We start from the raw sequence: 18,199 nt of genomic DNA, 5'->3' as shown, positions 1-18,199 counted from the left end.
GCGGTTGCGCTTGTCCAGCGTCTCCGCGGACCGAATCAGCTTGTTCGAGTCCGCGAGTTGTACGCTAGCGCGAGCAAGCGGTCGCCGCCGCCGCCGCCGCCGCCGCCGCCGTCAGTGGGCAGTAAGCTTATCGCGTCATAGTGTTTCGCTGATTTTTTTCGTTTATGAAGGCGCGAGCGAACGGCGAAGAGTTCATTTCACAAGATGGACATACGCTGGAAACATCCTTGGACGTCTATTGTCAGCGGTCCCACCGGATGCGGCAAAACGGTCTTTGTAAAAACTTTTCTCAAATATCTATCCGAAATGGCCGATGTTTCTTTCTAAAGAGTTTTATTTTATTACGCCGAATGACAGGATGCTTATCGACAACTTCAATACGCGTTTGAGAAAAAAGAAAGGAACGCTGCGGGAAAAATAAAGAAAAATGCAATCGAGTTTCGCGAGGGGTTGCCACAAGCGCATGATTATTCCCACGATCCTCTCACACCAAAGTTGGTGATAATCGACGATCTTATGAGAGAATCATCCTCGTGCGACGTCATCGTGGATCTTTTTACAAAGGGTAGTCACCATAAGAATCTCAGCGTTATACTTATCACGCAAAATCTATTTCACCAGGGACGCTGTCAGCGCGACATATCGCTTAATACCAATTACATCGTCGTCTTTAAGAACCCGCGCGATCGCGCTCAAATTCGCCATTTCGCGCGACAGGTGTACCCCGATGACCCAAAGTTTCTAGAAGAAGCATACTTTGACGCAACCTCACGCCCCCACGGATATTTATTACTCGATTTGAAACAATCGACTCCGGACAAATATCGATTTCGGACAAGCATCTTTCCCGACGATGCGTTGCGTTACGTCTACGTACCGCGCAGATCGTTCTCCAGCGTATAAAAAGTATGCACCATCGCTCGCGTGACGACAGTTGCGAGTGACTTTCTCACGATGAAAGAAGCGGCGTTGGACGGTGCAACGAAAACCGCTAGACGTTCGATCGGAACGAGAAACGTTTGTCTTCTAGAGGCGCTGTGTCATCTGAACAAAAATCAACGCAGCTCCTTCCTGCGAACCGCGGACGAAAAATTTATTCGCTGTATTTGCGAATGCGTTTTCAACACGCTCAATGGTAACGTTGCGCTCGAACGGCGCGAAAAAAATCGTCTGAGCAAATACAAAACGACGCTACGTCGTATCGCGTCAAAGCGTGGAAATTGGAAGAATAAAAGAAAGCTATTGGTACAACGAGGTGGATTCTTATCCTATATTATCGTTCCTCTATTAGAGGCCTTATTTTCGCGAATCATAGACAAGGTGACGGCTTAAAACACAAGAGAGAAAATAATATCGAGTGTTATGAAAAGGGCGAAAAAAATGGTTTTAATTTCTACGGAAAATCTCGAGAGAATGCAGCGTCAATTGCATCAACCGACTACCGACTACGGCGCACCGCTCGTGGAAAACACCGGACGAAAGCGCTAATAATAATAATTATTATTATAATTCCGTACGAACACCCGGAACCGCTCTATCCAGACTCGATGCGGAGATGAGTCGAATTCTTAATTCGCCCTATCCGAACGACGAAGCCGAGAGATGAAAGATGTACAGAGGTTTTTTGGCGATATCTTTACTTTGTACGAGTAGCACACGGACGACGAAATCAAGACGCGCGTAACGCTGAGGAAGAAGAAGAGGAAGAAGACGCAATGGACACTCGCGAAGAAGTACCGCCGAGCGATCTCACGGACTCATTTGCTCCGGGCTCTAGTCGTACGAGAAGCCTCCCGAAAGAACACGACGTGAGTCTCGGGGTGATGAAAAGCGTCGAAAGAATAGTGGAAAGCGTACCGAAATCTTACCGTGCCGAAGCTCGCTTACTGATGAAACGCTTGCTCGATAAAGCATCGTCGACTAGAATTAACTGGGACGAGTACGGAGTCGTGACCATAGACGGTAACGTCGTAAAAGATTCAAATATCTCAGACCTGATAAACGAGGCGATGCGCAATAGAAAAACCGTGAAAGCCGCCGGAAGAGTTCAGTTCGCGCGATTACTTCACGACTTGAACATTCCCTCCGCACTAGTGAGAAATAAAAAATTATTAACAGCCGGTTCTTCGCAAAATATCGCGAAACTTACCGGTCCTGCGGCGAGTTCCACTCCTCAGAGAAACACGGATTCTCCACCAGCGAGACGCCTGTTCGAATGGAGTAAATTGGAATGACGGCTCTTGAAAAATTGTACTACGATCCCGCGCATTATGCCGGCTATTCGGCTGTCGATAATCTGTTTCGCGCGGCGAATTTACCCCGTAACAATGTCGAGCAATGGCTTGAAGCGCAAGACGCCTACACGCTGCATCGTCCATCGCGACGGAAATTTCCGCGAATGCATTACAACGTAACGAATATCGACGATCTGTGGGAGGCAGATTTGATCGAACTCCGAAATCTCAAAAATTACAACGAGGGATATTCGTATTTACTCGTGATTATCGATGTACTTAGTAAATACGTCTGGGTAGAACCATTGCGCGACAAAACGAGTAATTCCGTAATGAGAGCTTTTCAGAACGTGTTTTCGAGAAGTAACGGACGCGCGCCCGTATACCTACAAACGGACAAGGGTAAAGAATTTCTCGGGCGATCGCTACAAAAGTTTTTGGAAGAAAATGACATTTGTTTTCGCGTAGCCCGCAATCCGGATGTCAAAGCCGCCATCGTCGAGCGCTTCAACAGAACGTTGAAAGAACGAATGTGGCGTTATTTTACGCATAAAAATACACGACGCTACATAGATGTTTTGCAGAATATCGTAAACGCCTATAATCACACCCGTCATTCGAGCACCAGAATGCAACCGTATGCTGTTACGAGAGAAAATGCGCGTATCGCGCGTGAAAATATAACGCGTCGATGGAGGAGCAACGGCGAAGCGAACGAAAAACGCCGAAAGGCTAAATACCACGTCGGTGATCACGTTCGTATCAGTAGAGCAAAAGTCGTCTTCGAGAAAGGATACGAGGCGCGGTGGAGTGAGGAGATATTTCGAATTCATCGCATACTCGATTGGCGAAAACGACGTGTGTACGAGCTGAGCAATTTAGCGGGAGAAGTCATAGACGGCATTTTTTACGAACAAGAATTGGCTCGGGTTGAGAAAAACTTGCAGGAGGAGGAGTTTATCGTCGACCGTGTGATAAGAAGCCGGGGTCGCGGTAATAATAAGCAGGTGCTGGTTAGCTGGCGTGGTTATCCCAGTAAGTTTGATTCTTGGATCCCTGCTTCAAGTTTAACCCCGCTTATTCAAAATGAGGACGGATCAATTTCTCTTGATTCTCCCCAGCAATAGCAGCATGCGTTATTTTCCGCACAATGCAACCACTTCCTTCACCACAGAATTACCTCAACCTATACACTTACACGGCGAATGGGAAGTCGCGCTTAACGAGATCCAATTTCCCACTACTTTTTTACACATAAACCACGTTGAAAATGTCATTAGATTCGTCGATATTGAAAATGGATACGAGACGAGGAAAAACGGGGCGTCGTTAACGTCGACGGAAGGCGTAATACCGAATCAAGAGACACGGTAGTGTCTCGCGCCAAGTTCACGCGCAGCGCAAGACCGACCGTGTATCTTTACGCGAGCCCGAAAGTTGAGACAAGCCGAGATTATCGGATCTCAATAACGGCTGGGCCGATTGAGTTGGCAATAGGCTCAATCGATAGCGCATACCCAAATTACATAAGAAAAGTCTGCTTGTTTTTGCTCTGTGTGCTTTATAAAAATAAATATATGCATTCAAAGTCGAGAAATCTAGAAAATCATCTCGCTAGGGGTGCGTTCCACTTAACGCCCGCAACGCTCCTAGAATCATTTTATCCTCGTTTAACTTTCGATGAAAAACAAGGATAAAATGATCCTAGGAGCGTTGCGGGCGTTAAGTGGAACGCACCCTAGGATGTATGTCGCGTTGAGATGTATGTCGCGTTGAGATGTATGTCGCTCGTGTCTTATTGGTCAGCGTCATCATTTTCTATTCTAACATGGCGGCGCTCAGACCTGTCAGCTCGCAGTTTTGATGTATATATTAATTACATTTATATATTAGTATCGGTCGTAAAATTATATATAACGTGTTGTGGAGACGAATAAAGATAGTGTATATCAAAAATAATAGTATTCTTTATAAAAAAAATTTTTTTCGATCTTAAAGTGCAGAAGTGTACACTCTCAGTATTCTGTAGTTAGATAATTAGTGGACAGAAAGTGTACTTTGTGCAGATGGTGGAATCTGCAAGTTTCTGACGTTAGGTGCGCCGATGGCGCTGAGAAGCCGCGCGGCGCGCGCTTACGTTTGTTTGGCATTTATATAACCTTTCAGTTCAGAAAGTGTTAAAATAAAAAAAAAAGTAATTACAGTGAATTCGGTCTAACAAATTTGGCCACTCGCACTATGCACACTTAATAAGACTGCTTATCCAGAGCAGTGTAGTGCGAGTGACCAAATTTGTTAGAAATTCGTATTAAGTGAAATAAGTGTATAAGTGTATATATATATCATTGATCAACGAGATTGTCCTTTTATGGTAAGAAGCAAAAAATTATAATTTTTATTTTGCTTTATATGTTATATAATACTAAGGCACTAGATATGTAGGTATTCTCATCCGCCATTTTGGTTCCTATTAGATGGAGAATTATAGCGTATACAGGGTGACACTTAAAGACTGCCCACTAAGTACATAGCGTTATTCCTTGCCAAAAAATGAGTCGAAAAAAGTCCTGAATCATTTTTAATAATTGACGTGTTACACATGTACGCTATACTATACTATATACGCTATAATTCTCCATCTAGTAGGAACCAAAATGGCGGATGAGAATACCTACATATCTAGTGCCTTAATAATACTTTCATATACTGTTTAGCGGCGCTCAAACAGAAGCGGTAACTTTCTTGGGCAATTGGGCAATCATGAGAGCAGTCGCAGTTTGTACGCTATTCCAGGATTAGATTATGTTGCTCATAAAGATGTGTTGTTGCCATATACTACAAATAAGAAAGCAGCATTGCAACACGAATTGTTCGATAAATTTTTGACCTATCATCCAGACAAGGAACCATGTTTTGTAGCACAAAAGATCTTCCGAGCATGGCAGAAAAAAAAATCATTCATGGCTTGAATTATCGGAAGTACATAAAGAAACAGAGAATGTCTGCGTTATATTACTGTTATATATATATATAATTTTTACCATTTACATGAGTTTTCAATATAGTAGTCATATGAGTTTGCAAGCTCCTAGTGGTTATATATGGTATGATATGATTATCTAATTTTTATCAATATATAAGCGTTGTTTTTTTAATTTTTATTTTTTAACTCTAGGGAAACATTTAGGATGGAAAGAGAAGACGGATATTCATTTGATTTTGATTACAATACCACCTTTTTCTTTGGAATCGAAGGAAGAAGAGTTATCTACACCTAAAGTAGAAATCTGATTTCAAAGGATAATGTCAAGTGCGATTGATGAACTTGACCTGAACGTAATTTCTTGTGATTTTATTCTAAAAGCAAATTAGATAACTAATTAAACAAAAAAAGTTAGAAAATTATTAATTTTAAGATGTTAATAAGAGTAATATATTTTTTTATTATGTAATTTTACTGTTTCAAAAGAATTTGAAATTTATTAATTTAGAGGATTAGATAACTAATTAAACAAAAAAAGTAAAAAAATTATTAATTTTAAGATGTTAATAAGAATAACAAAACAACGTTATATATTATTTTATTATGTAATTTTACTGTTTCATTTATCAATTTAGAGGAAGCACGTCAATCCTGGGGTAATTATTGATGATTGACTGCAAATGTCGGAAGTACATAAAGAAACAACAGAGAATGTTCGCGTTACTGTTATATATAATATATATATATACCATTTATATGGGTTTTCAATATAGTAGTCATGTGAGTTTGCAAGCTCCTAGTGGTTATATGTGGTATGATTATCTAATTCTTATCAATATATAAGCGTTGTTTTTTTAATTTTATTTTTTAATTCTAGGGAAACATTTAGGATGGAAAGAGAAAATTATATTTATTTGATTTTGTAGAATACCACCTTTTTCTTTGGAATCAAAGGAAGAAGAGTCATCTACACCTAAAGTAGAAATCTCATTTCAAAGGATGGTATCATAATTATAAGCAATGACTAGTCAGTTAAATATATAACATTTTTTTAAATGACTATGTAATGTCAAGTGCAATTGATGAACTTGATCTGAACGTGATTTCTTGTGATTAGAGGAAGCATGTCAATCCGGGGGTAATTATTGAACTAGAATAATAAGTAACAAGAAGACTATAGAATAATAATTTTTATTTATGGCTCTTTTTTATACGATGCAAGTAGTACCAGCAAAGTATTATTATAAAATGATATAAAAAAACTAGTATATACTTATATACTATACTTAATATTCTGTTGTAGTATTCTAATGCTTACATATATATTTTAGATTTATGTAATCTAAAAATTGTACGCTTTAATAAGTAATTATTATTCTATAGTCTTCTTGTTACTTATTATTTCTAGTTCATTCAATAATTACCCCCGAATTGACATGCTTCCTCTAATCACAAGAAATCACGTTCAGATCAAGTGCAATTGATGAACTTGATCTGAACGTGATTTCTTGTGATTAGAGGAAGCATGTCAATCCGGGGGTAATTATTGAACTAGAAATAATAAGTATAATAAGTAATAATAAGTAACAAGAAGACTATAGAATAATAATTTTTATTTATGGCTTTTTTATACGATGCAAGTAGTACCAGCAAAGTATTATTATAATAAAATGATATAAAAAATACTTATATACTATACTTAATATTCTGTTGTAGTATTCTAATGCTTACATATATATTTTAGATTTATGTAATCTAAAAATTGTACGCTCACTTTAATAAGTAACAAAAAGTAACAAAACTATAGAATAATTTTTATAGCTATTTTTTATACGATGCAAGTAGTACCAGTAATACTTAAAACTTGATCTGAACGTGATTTCTTGTGATTAGAGGAAGCATGTCAATCCGGGGGTAATTATTGAACTAGAAATAATAAGTAACAAGAAGACTATAGAATAATAATTTTTATTTATGGCTCTTTTTTATACGATGCAAGTAGTACCAGTAATACTTAACTAATGCTTACATATATATTTTAGATTTATGTAATCTAAAAATTGTACGCTTTAATAAGTAATTATACGATGCAAGTAATACCAGTAATACTTAATTACATTTATGTAATCTAAAAATTGTACGCTCACTTTAATAAGTAAAAGTTTTTATTTTTATAGCTCTTTTTTATACGATGCAAGTAGTACCAGTAATACTTAATATTCTGTTGTAGTATTCTAATGCTTATATATATATTTTATATTTATGTAATCTAAAAATAAAAATTGTACGCTTACTTTAATGAGTAACAAAAAGTAACAAAACTATATTTTTTATACGATGCAAGTAGTACCAGTAAAGTATTAAAAACGATATATATAAAAATAAAAAAAACTTAACTACTATACTTAATAATATTGTGCAAAACGACATAAAAAGAACTTAAGAACTATTATACTTAATAATATTATGCAAAACGATATAAAAAGAACTTAAGAACTACTATACTTAATAATATTAATTATATCGATAACGAACAACTACTATAATTAATTATAGTAATAATTAATTTATTATAGTAGTTGTTCGTTATCGATATAATTAATATTATTAAGTATAGTAGTTCTTAAGTTCTTTTTATATCGTTTTGCATAATATTATTTAGTATAGTAGTTCTTCAGTTCTTTTTATATCGTTTTGCACAATATTATTAAGTATAGTAGTTCTTAAGTTCTTTTTATTATACAACTACTATAATTAATTATAGTAGTAATAACTAACAACTACTATAATTAATTATAGTAGTTGTTAGTTATTGTTACTATAATTAATTATAGTAGTAATAACTAACAACTACTATAATTAATTATAGTAGTTGTTAGTTATTGTTATACCACTTTTAGCGCCTCGACCGCCTCGACCGCCTCGACCGCCTCGATAGCCTCGACTGTCTCGATAGCCTCGATAGCCTCGACTGCTCCAAACATTCCTTTGGCGGCCTGCTCTATTCCATCTTTTGGCTAAAATAAAAAATTGTTTATATAAATTGCTATTTCTAAAAAAATAAATATTTTATTATATAGTTGCTATACTTACGTTTCTGCTGTTCCTGCTCTTTCTGTGACGGCTGCGATGGCAGTGGCGGTTGCGATGGCAGTGATGACTGCGATGGCAGTGGCGGCTGCGATGGCAGTGGCGGCTGCGATGGCAATGGCGGCTGCAATTGCAGTGGAGGCTGCGATGGCAGTGGCTGTTGTGATGATGGTGGTGGTGGCTGTAACGGGGGTGGCGGTGGTGGTAATGATGCCAATTGTCGCTGCTGTTCTTCTTGCAGCACAGCTGCATTTATAAGTGTTGTATTATCAGTTTCCGGCATTTGATCGGCTTGTGACACTAAAAGAGAACATATATAGTTAAATATTTTTATTTTAAAATAAACTAGAAATCAGACATACTTCTTTACGTTCTTGAATGATCATTTGTAATAGAATGTGATGAATAATACCTCAAGCGTTGTTAACTTCATGATTAATTGCATTATTTTGCATTATTGTGCATTATTAGCAGACTTATATCTTAATCAATTTAATAATTGCATTATTTTGCATTATTAGTAGACTTATATCTTAATAATTTAATAAAATGACTAACTACTACTAATTTAATTAATTAAATTAATTTAATATCCTGCATTTTTATTAATATTTCTATTTATTTTATGAGTTAAGACATTAAGCTTGCTAACAATCATGAAATTAACAATGATTGAAGTATCATTCATCGCTCATTCTATTACATTTAGGAATATAAAATCTGAATTAGATGGAATTCATTGTTTATATTGTATTAAAATTTCATTGTAATCAAAAGTAAAAATTCGTTTCTTATAATATCATAATGGCTGCGTTCGTCTTGCTCGCTTTTGTACTGAAAGCGTTATTCTAAATTGATGCTTTCAATACAAAAGCGAACAAGACGAATGCAGCCATTATGTGATATTATAAGAAACAAATTTTTACTTCTGATTTTGATACAATAGAAATAATGAATTCCATCTAATTCAGATTTTATATTCTTAAATATAATAGAATGAGCGATGAATGATACTTCAATCATTGTTAATTTCATGATTGTTAGCAAGCTCAATGTCTTAACTCATAAAATGATTAGAAATATTAATAAAGATGCAGAATATTTAATTAATTTCATTAAATTAATAGTAGTTAGTCATTTTATTAAATTGATTAAGATAAGTCTGCTAATAATGCAAAATAATGTAAATAATCACAAAGTTAACAACGCTTGAGGTATTATTCACATTCTATTACATTTAGGATCTGAATTATATGAAATATCATAATGGCTGGATTCGTCTTGCTCGCTTTCATGCTGAAAGCATCAGTTTACCTTTCTTGCTCATATGTCGAAGATAGAATAACGCTTTCAGTACAAAAGCGAGCAAGACAAACGCAGCCATTATTTTATATAATATTATAAGAAATTTGCTACTTACTTTTAATATCCTTGATTATTTTCATTGATTCTTGATGATGAAACACAAATCCTTGAATACGTGAAAATCTTTGAATACGTGATGTGATGAAATACACAAACTTGCGAGCGCGAGGCGGAAACAACGTTATTAACGGTAGCGCCATAAATCATCGAAAGGATAGGACAATGATGAGACTCACACGCGTATACCTACAGTATACATAGATGCGGAAAGCGCCACAAACGCGATTCTTGATTGGCTGCGTGGGTCCTGTCTTTTCCATACATAAAAGATGCAATTTTATTGGCTACGCATTTCTCGCACCGATTTCTAGTATCGTGGACATTGGTCTTTAGATCTATAATAGGTGTAGTAAATTTTAAGTCGCAAGAAATTGACCAATCAGTAGATTGACAGTAATTATTCTTCTATAATGTCTGATATGGCTCTGTGATTGGCTTATTTTAAGACTGTAGAGATGGTCTTAAATATAAGAATCAACTATGAATACCGGCCTAAGTGATTAATTTCTTGCGGCTTAAAGCTACACCTATTGTAGATCCGATCTTAGCTGACAGGACCCATACACAATCAATCAAGAATCGCGTTTGTGGGGCTTTGCGCATCTTCTGTGTATACGGCATTGTAAGTATACGCGTGTCAGTCTCATCATTGTCGTATGTCGTATTATTTGTACTTATAAATAAGTGATTTCTTAATAAGTGATCAATAAATATAAAAAGAAGAGGAAGAAGCTATATTACGCAGTTTTTGAGGTATGTGTACTAATTATATATATAAAATAAACTAGAAGGTTTTTACGTTCTTAATAAGATAAGATAAAGGTTATTTGTATTAATTATTATAAAAATGATCTGTAAATATGTTCCCGTGTTAAAATTTCATTGTAATAAGTTAAAGTCATAAAAGTAAAAATATTTTCCCATAATATCATAATATGTAATAGAATGAGCAATGAATAATACTTTAATCATTGTTAATTTTATAATGTTAGCAAATTTATATTAATCAATTTAATAAAATGACTAGAAATTAATTAAATATTTAATAAATTTTTTGTCATTTTATGAATCAAAATATTGAGTCTGGTAACATTCATGAAATTAACAATGTTATTTATTATGGTTTATTCTAGCAAATTCTAATCTTTAAAATGACATTTATAAACGTAAAATTATTTATCGAGACTTAAAAAAAATTTACATTGCTAAATTTAACATTTTATATATAGAACTCTTGGAGGATCGAGGACTTTGTGGAATTTTGGTGCAGATTTCTCTCAACAGGTAAGTATATTTATTTATTTTAATAAAGGCTGTTGTGCGCCAATACAAGGCTGCTGTGCGCCTATAAAGAGCGGCTGCTGTGCGCCCATACAAGGCTGCTGTGCGCCTATAAAGACCGGCTGCTGTGCGCCCATACAAGGCTGCTGTGCGCCTATAAAGACCGGCTGCTGTGCGCCCATACAAGGCTGCTGTGCGCCTATAAAGACCGGCTGCTGTGCGCCCATACAAGGCTGCTGTGCGCCTATAAAGAGCGGCTGCTGTGCGCCCATACAAGGCTGCTGTGCGCCTATAAAGACCGGCTGCTGTGCGCCCATACAAGGCTGCTGTGCGCCTATAAAAATTGGTTGCTGTGCGCCTACAAAAATCGACTGCTGTGCGTCTGTAAGATTGTTGTGTGCCTGTAAGAATATAGAAAATATAGAATAATTTTAATAATATTAATAAAACAAAAATGTCTATCAAAATAGAAAAACAGATGATGTTAAAATCAGATCAAAAAAATATTATTGTTCAAGGTGATTGGTTAAACGATAAACATATGGATCATTTTAACCAACTTTTAAAAAATTGTTCAGATTATAGACCTGAAGAGGTATGGAAATTGCAATGCCTTGAGTATATAAAACCTATACCAGAAGATAAAAAACATATACAGATATTACATAGCACAAATCATTGGATATGCAGTTATTATGATAGAAAAAATTTATTTATCTATGATTCATTAAATAACAAAGAGTTGCACAGTGATTATGAAAAGTTCTTAAGACAATTATTTCCAACTTATCCTTTTAATGAGCGGCCTGTCAAGTTTCCTACTGTACAAAAACAACCGAATAGTAATGATTGCGGTGTTTTTGCTATAGCTTTTGCAATTTCATTATTATTTAATATTAAACCTGAAAAAGTGAGATATGATCATAGTTTAATGCGTTCTCATTTAATAAAAATTTTTGAATCTAATGTGATTAAACACTTCCCTCAGGATTTAAATAATACTCTTCAAAAAGTGCTTCTATTAACAATGATTCAAAGGAGAGAAGCTTTAGCAACTCGTGCACGTATGAGACGTCAAAAAGAGACGGAGCAACAAAAAGCAAATCGATTGCAAAAAAATCGTGAATTTATTACAGAATTACGAAAGAAAAATGAAAATAAACATGAAAATCAAAAAGTTAGTAAGATAAAAACAGAAATTGTACAGATTACGCAGTTATCAGATCAGAAAGATATTATTGTTCAAGGCGGTTGGTTAAACGATGAACATATGGATCATTTTAACCAACTTTTAAAAAATTGTTCACATTATAGACCTGAAGAGACATGGAAATTGCAACGTCTTGAGTATATAAAACCTATAGCAGAAGACAAAAAACATATACAGATATTACATAGCACTAATCATTGGATATGCAGTTATTATGATAGAAAAAATTTATTTATCTATGATTCATTAAATAACAAAAAGTTGCACAGTGATTATGAAAAGTTCTTAAGACAATTATTTCCAACTTATCCTTTTAATGAGCGGCCTGTCAAGTTTCCTACTGTACAAAAACAACCGAATAGTAATGATTGCGGTGTTTTTGCTATAGCTTTTGCAATTTTATTATTATTTAATATTAAACCTGAAAAAGTGAGATATGATCATAGTTTAATGCGTTTTCATTTAATAAAAATTTTTAAATCTAATGTGATTGAACACTTTCCTCAGGATTTAAATAATACTCTTCAAAAAGTGCTTCCATTAGCATTGATTCAAAAGAGAGAAGCTTTAGCAACTCGTGCACGTATGAGACGTCAAAAAGAGACGGAGCAACAAAAAGCAAATCGATTGCAAAAAAATCGTGAATTTATTACAGAATTACGAAAGAAAAATGAAAATGAATATAAGAATCAAGATCAGTATAAACAAAATGTAGAAAATGTCTTAAAACGGCGTCAATTTGAAAATAATTTGGAAGAAAATTGCGCTAAAAAACGACGTCTATATAAAAAGAAAAATAATTTAGAAAGATGTTGCTCTGAAAAACGGTCTCAAGATGAAAGTGATTTAAAAAATGATTGCGCTAAAAAAAGATTGCGATATGAAGAAGATTTTGTTGAAAAAAGCACACAACAATGCATATTTTATGCTATAGGCTCGCAAAACAAACAAAGTAGACAAAAAATATTAGAGCGTAAATGTTGTAACAGACAATATTACGAGAAGAAAAGAGAAGAAAGAAGAAAAGAGAATAAAAGCAAATTTGTAATAAATAAATGCAATGTTGCAAATAAAATTGTTAAAAAATATAAAAATTTTCGGTGTCAGAATTCAACAATAAAACTTCATACTTCTTTGACACACACACACAATAATTATTAAAAATATTTCAAATAAATTAAATATTACAGGTCAGATCGAAAAACAATTAGAAGCCGAGAAAATAATACGTTGGTGTATACATATTAGGAACGGTTATATTCGCAAGATGTATAATATATTAGCTGTACTTAAAAAGAAATCAGAAGTATGCTTGACTCTTGTTGATAAGTGTTGTGGAATTAATGAAAAATTAGATGTGTTATGTGGGATATCTAGACACACAGCATCATCTGAAAATTATTTTGTAGAGTCTACATATTGTAATGCAATTTTGGAAGAATCTTTAGTAATGAACATGGAAGGGCAAATTGTAAATGTGTTACCTTTGATAACAGCACTAGCAAAAAAATCGTGGTCGTGCAGTACCTCATGTAAAATTGACAATCCAGTTTTGATTGAACGATATGAAAAATTTCTTGAAACTGTTAGTACATGTACTGTAAAGAATGTTCCTAGATTGATAGAAAGTATTCGTACATGTACAGTAAAAACATCAAATACGAAACTTGGTCATGCACAAAGTTGCTATATTAATTTCACTATTTGTGGAGCGATGTTTCTACCAATTCTATTGTTATCGCCCCATTTTCCGAAAGTAAGAAATATAAGGCGTTTGATTTATCAACTTATAAATTTGTATCAAAAAATGTTGAATTTAGATGAAGCATTAAATTGTGCTGATTTGGAAGCATTAAATAAAACTGTTATTGCTGCACAAGAGAAAGCAGATATATACAAACATCAACAAACCGATGCAAATATAAGTGATGATGATATCTTTTTTAAGTATAAGAATGCGTTTAAAGCCTTGAAAAAACGTCTAATGGATACACCGCGTTATGCTTGTGTATCATGCGAAAAGCTTTGTTATAAAAAAAATGTTTCTGAAATCATTAAAGCAAAAATAGATAATCCAGTTTGGAAAGATTTAATGATACATGTGAAGAAACAACAAATTAATGCACAATATATATGTATTTATTGTAAACAAAAATTTTGTCAAGGTTTAATGCCTGCGTATTGCATTTTGAATAATCTTTTTACAAATAATGTGCCTGAAGTAATATCATCTCTTAATACATTTGAAAAGATTCTTATACAGAGAGCTAAAGCATTTCAAACTGTTGTTAAAATGACAACTGTTATGAACAAAAAATTACCTGAAAGGCAAATGATACAAAAAGTTAAAGGTAGAACATTTCATTTACCACTTCCTATACAAGAGACATTAAACAAATTATGTTCTAATACCGATGCGATAAATATTAATCATGAATTATATATCTTAGTCAGAGGTATTCTCACAAAATCAAAAATTATATGGGAAGAGATGGTAAATGTTAAAAAAGTATTTGATGCATTAATATGGTTAAAGAATAATAATCCTTTGTATTCTGAAATAATATTACCAAATAGTCATAATGAATTATCTTTGGAAAAATTAAATAATCTGGAATTCCAGATGCAAGAGGATGAAAATGTTGCAAAAGATGTATTGGATGAGGAGCATGTGTCATTAAGTAATAATTTAGAAACCGAAATACAGGGAACAAAAAATCTTGGAGATGCTGCATTCAATCAGCATGAGGCAATGCTAACTCAGGTTATTAATGATGAAAATGATGGTTATTATGAGCAATATACTATATATCCATTATATGAAAAGAGAACAAATAAAACTGCAACAGCTTTATATCAAATGTTAAAAGTCTATGATTTACCTTTGGATAATCGTGAGAAATGTTTGGATTTGTTATGTTTTCCAGATTTATATCCTTTTGGTATTAATGGACAGCACGAAACTAGGCAGGTCAAGCTTCATGATCATGAATTTGTTAAATGTCGTTTGATGTCTAAACATCCACAGTATAGATTAAATCAACAATACCTATTCTTTTTGTTAAATAATACGAATATCCGTCAATTAAATCGTGGAATTTTTCATAAGATGAATGTAACTAATCCACAAGTTCGTTATACGGCTGCGGAATATTTAGAAGCAATGTCCAAAAAATTGTTAGAATCCGATTTAACCACAATATTTTCGACACTAAGGAATACGGAACAATTCTGGAGTAAACCGCGAAATAATTTAAATTGTATGACACAACATTATGGACCTGCAACATGGTTTCTAACATTAAGTCCCGCTGAATGGTTATGGGAAGAGTTAGGTGAATATATTCGTGAAGTAAATGGATGGTGCGATTCTTCGGCATGCACCAGTGTACTTGTTGCTAGAGATCCTGTGTCAACATCGAGATTTCTAATACGTTTCGTGCGATGCTTGACTTTATTTGTTCCAAAGATCATCCGATCGGAGAAGTCACTCATTATTTTTGGCGACGAGAATACCAAGGTAGAGGCATACAACATTTTCATTTATTAATTTGGATAAAAAATGCTCCAATTCTTGGTGAATCTTCTATTGAAGAAGTTTCCAAATTTATTTTACAATATATAAGCTGTAAAATGCCAGATAAAAATATTTCACCATTATTGTACAGACGTGTTAATACGCATCAACGACACAAACATAATGATTACTGTCTCCGTTCTAAAAAAGTTGGACGTAAAGTTGTTCGGAGATGTTGTTTTGGATTTCCTCGTCCTGTCACTGAGACGTTAAGTATAAGAGATGTCACAACTGCCATAGCAGGTAGAAAGCAATTAAAACATAGAAGCAGGCTTTATGATCTTCCGCGAACTGAAGATGAAAGTAATATAAATGATTATAATCCTGTTCTTCTTACTGCATGGGAAGGAAATATGGATATACAATTTATTGGCGAAAAGTCGTCACTGCTTACCTGGTACATTACTAAATATATGAATAAAGCGGGAAAATGTGAGTTGTCTGATACTATTATTAATACTAAAAATAATACGAATAAATCATTGATGAGCTATCTTTGGAGTATTGCCTTGCGATTCACGAGTAATAGAGAATGTGGAGCTCTTGAAGCTGCTGATACATTACTGGGTATTGCTTTATATGGAACTGATCCAAATACAACTATTAGATGGTTAGATGTTAATCGAATAAGATGTAGAAAATTGAAAACTCGTAAAGAGATTGAAGTACTTGATGATCAATCGACAGATATATTTTGTGAATCTTTGATAGATAACCACTATCCACAGAGACCAAAAGAATTAGAATGTATGTCTTTTTATGAGTTTGCAAAATGGTATGATATTACAAAAATCAAACCACAAAATAAGTTTGTTGAATTCTATAAATTTAAAAATGGATATCTTAGACGACGACAGCGTGGATATCTTATTAATCATTATAGATATAATGTTAATACACAACCGGAAAAGTATTTCTTTGCGTTATTACTTCTGTTCGAACCGTGGAGAGAATTAGAAGAGCTTAGAAATGGATGTGATACTTATGCAGAATCATTTTACAAGGTAAAACTACATTTAACAGAAGCATTACAATATCACGAAAAACTAGAAGAATTGCAAAAAGCATTTGAAAATGCTAAAGAGTTAGTGCAGCAACATTTAGATGAAGTACAAAAACATGAGTCGCAAGATGATCCTGACAATCCAATAGGTGTTCAAAATATAGAAGCTGGTGAAGCGATGCAAGATTTTAAGGATCTCGGTGATAAAAATATTAAAGATATTGATGTATCAGAAATGATTGCGAAATTAAATATAGATCAAAAAAGAGTATTCGATAGAGTTATTACTATTATAGAGTCAGATAAATCAATATTGCGATTATATGTTAGTGGAGAAGGTGGTACTGGAAAAAATTATTTAATTAAAACTGTTAAGTGCTGGATAAAACAAAATCTCAAAAAAGATACTGTTGTAGCAGCACCTACTGGCATAGCAGCGTTTAATATAGACGGTTTGACAGTTCATAGATTGCTTCAATTACCTGTTGAACATGGTAATACTCCTAAATATAAACGATTGTCTGATCATGTGTTAAAACTTTTACGAGCGGAACTTAAAGATGTTATTCTTTTTATAATCGGTGAAGTATCAATGATATCTAATTTGACTTTAATGTACATACATCTTCGATTGTCTGAAATATTTGATTCAAGTGATTGTGATGATGGCTGGTTTGGTAAAAGGCATATTCTTTTGTTTGGAGATTTGCTTCAATTGCCTCCTGTACATGAAGATTCTGTCTTTAAAGATTTGTCAAATGAAAAAGTTAACAAATATATCGGTTGCCTACAGACTGTAAATTTGTGGACTACATTATTTGATTACGATGAGTTGACAATTAATATGCGCCAGCAAGAAGATGAGTCTTATCGTGAATTATTGTCAAGAATTCGTATTGGTTTATTAACAAAGTCTGATTATGAAATTTTGGAAAATAGGATATCTTTACAGGATATCTTTTACAGAAGATTCCTTCGAATCTAGATTAAATGAATTATGTGATTTTATTAACAATTTGTCATCAGATACCGTTTGTTTATTGCCCACTTGTCACATGTGTGACGTTTTGAATGCTGCAATGTTAAGTCGTATTGCTTCGAAAGAAATATTATTAATTGCTGAAAATACAATCGAATGTATTCCATATATAAAAAAGAAAATATTAAAAGTGTTGGAAAATAATGATGATGATAATTCTAAAACAGCTGGGCTTTCGAAACAAATTGTTATAAAAATTGGGGCAAAAGTTATGATAAGGCGTAATATTGATGCTAGTTTGGGTCTTGTTAATGGTACAATTGCTAAAGTCATTTCAGTTGTACAAGATATTTCTAACGGTTATATAGAAAAAATTAAGCTTCTTTTGCCATCAGGTTTAGAATATTTAATTGAAAG

The 18,199-nt window shown here is 33.9% G+C and overlaps 2 protein-coding genes and 1 long non-coding RNA gene across 4 annotated transcripts; 2 read left to right on the top strand and 1 right to left on the bottom strand.

The window, feature by feature from the left end:
• The first annotated feature begins 4,191 nt into the window (after nucleotides 1–4,191).
• LOC136998496 (uncharacterized) lies at nucleotides 4,192–6,373 on the top strand. Of its 2 annotated transcripts, XR_010889072.1 has the most exons (3): nucleotides 4,195–4,605; nucleotides 4,949–5,570; nucleotides 5,853–6,373. It is a non-coding gene; the product is annotated as an uncharacterized lncRNA (long non-coding RNA). The 2 variants fall into 2 exon arrangements; XR_010889071.1 differs by having other exon boundaries at nucleotides 4,192–4,605; nucleotides 4,949–6,373.
• A 36-nt stretch (nucleotides 6,374–6,409) lies between these two features.
• On the bottom strand, nucleotides 6,410–12,229 carry LOC136998494 (putative uncharacterized protein DDB_G0294196). The gene is made up of 3 exons (XM_067351164.1): nucleotides 9,728–12,229; nucleotides 8,311–8,607; nucleotides 6,410–8,234 (listed from the first exon to the last, which is right to left on the bottom strand). The coding sequence occupies exons 1-3, from the start codon at nucleotides 9,870–9,872 to the stop codon at nucleotides 8,077–8,079; spliced, it is 600 nt and encodes a 199-aa protein (XP_067207265.1). The 5' UTR covers nucleotides 9,873–12,229; the 3' UTR covers nucleotides 6,410–8,076.
• Nucleotides 12,230–15,533: 3,304 nt separating this feature from the next.
• Nucleotides 15,534–17,878, top strand: LOC136998493 (uncharacterized). The gene has a single exon (XM_067351163.1). It carries the CDS (start codon nucleotides 15,668–15,670, stop codon nucleotides 17,786–17,788), a length of 2,121 nt encoding a protein of 706 aa, XP_067207264.1. The 5' UTR covers nucleotides 15,534–15,667; the 3' UTR covers nucleotides 17,789–17,878.
• The last annotated feature ends 321 nt before the right edge of the window (nucleotides 17,879–18,199 follow it).

This window comes from Linepithema humile, chromosome 3 (genome assembly GCF_040581485.1).
Source record: "Linepithema humile isolate Giens D197 chromosome 3, Lhum_UNIL_v1.0, whole genome shotgun sequence".
NCBI classification, from domain to species: domain Eukaryota; kingdom Metazoa; phylum Arthropoda; class Insecta; order Hymenoptera; family Formicidae; genus Linepithema; species Linepithema humile.
The sequence above is the reverse complement of the archived record's forward strand: the minus strand, read 5'-3'. Positions and strand labels throughout refer to the sequence as shown.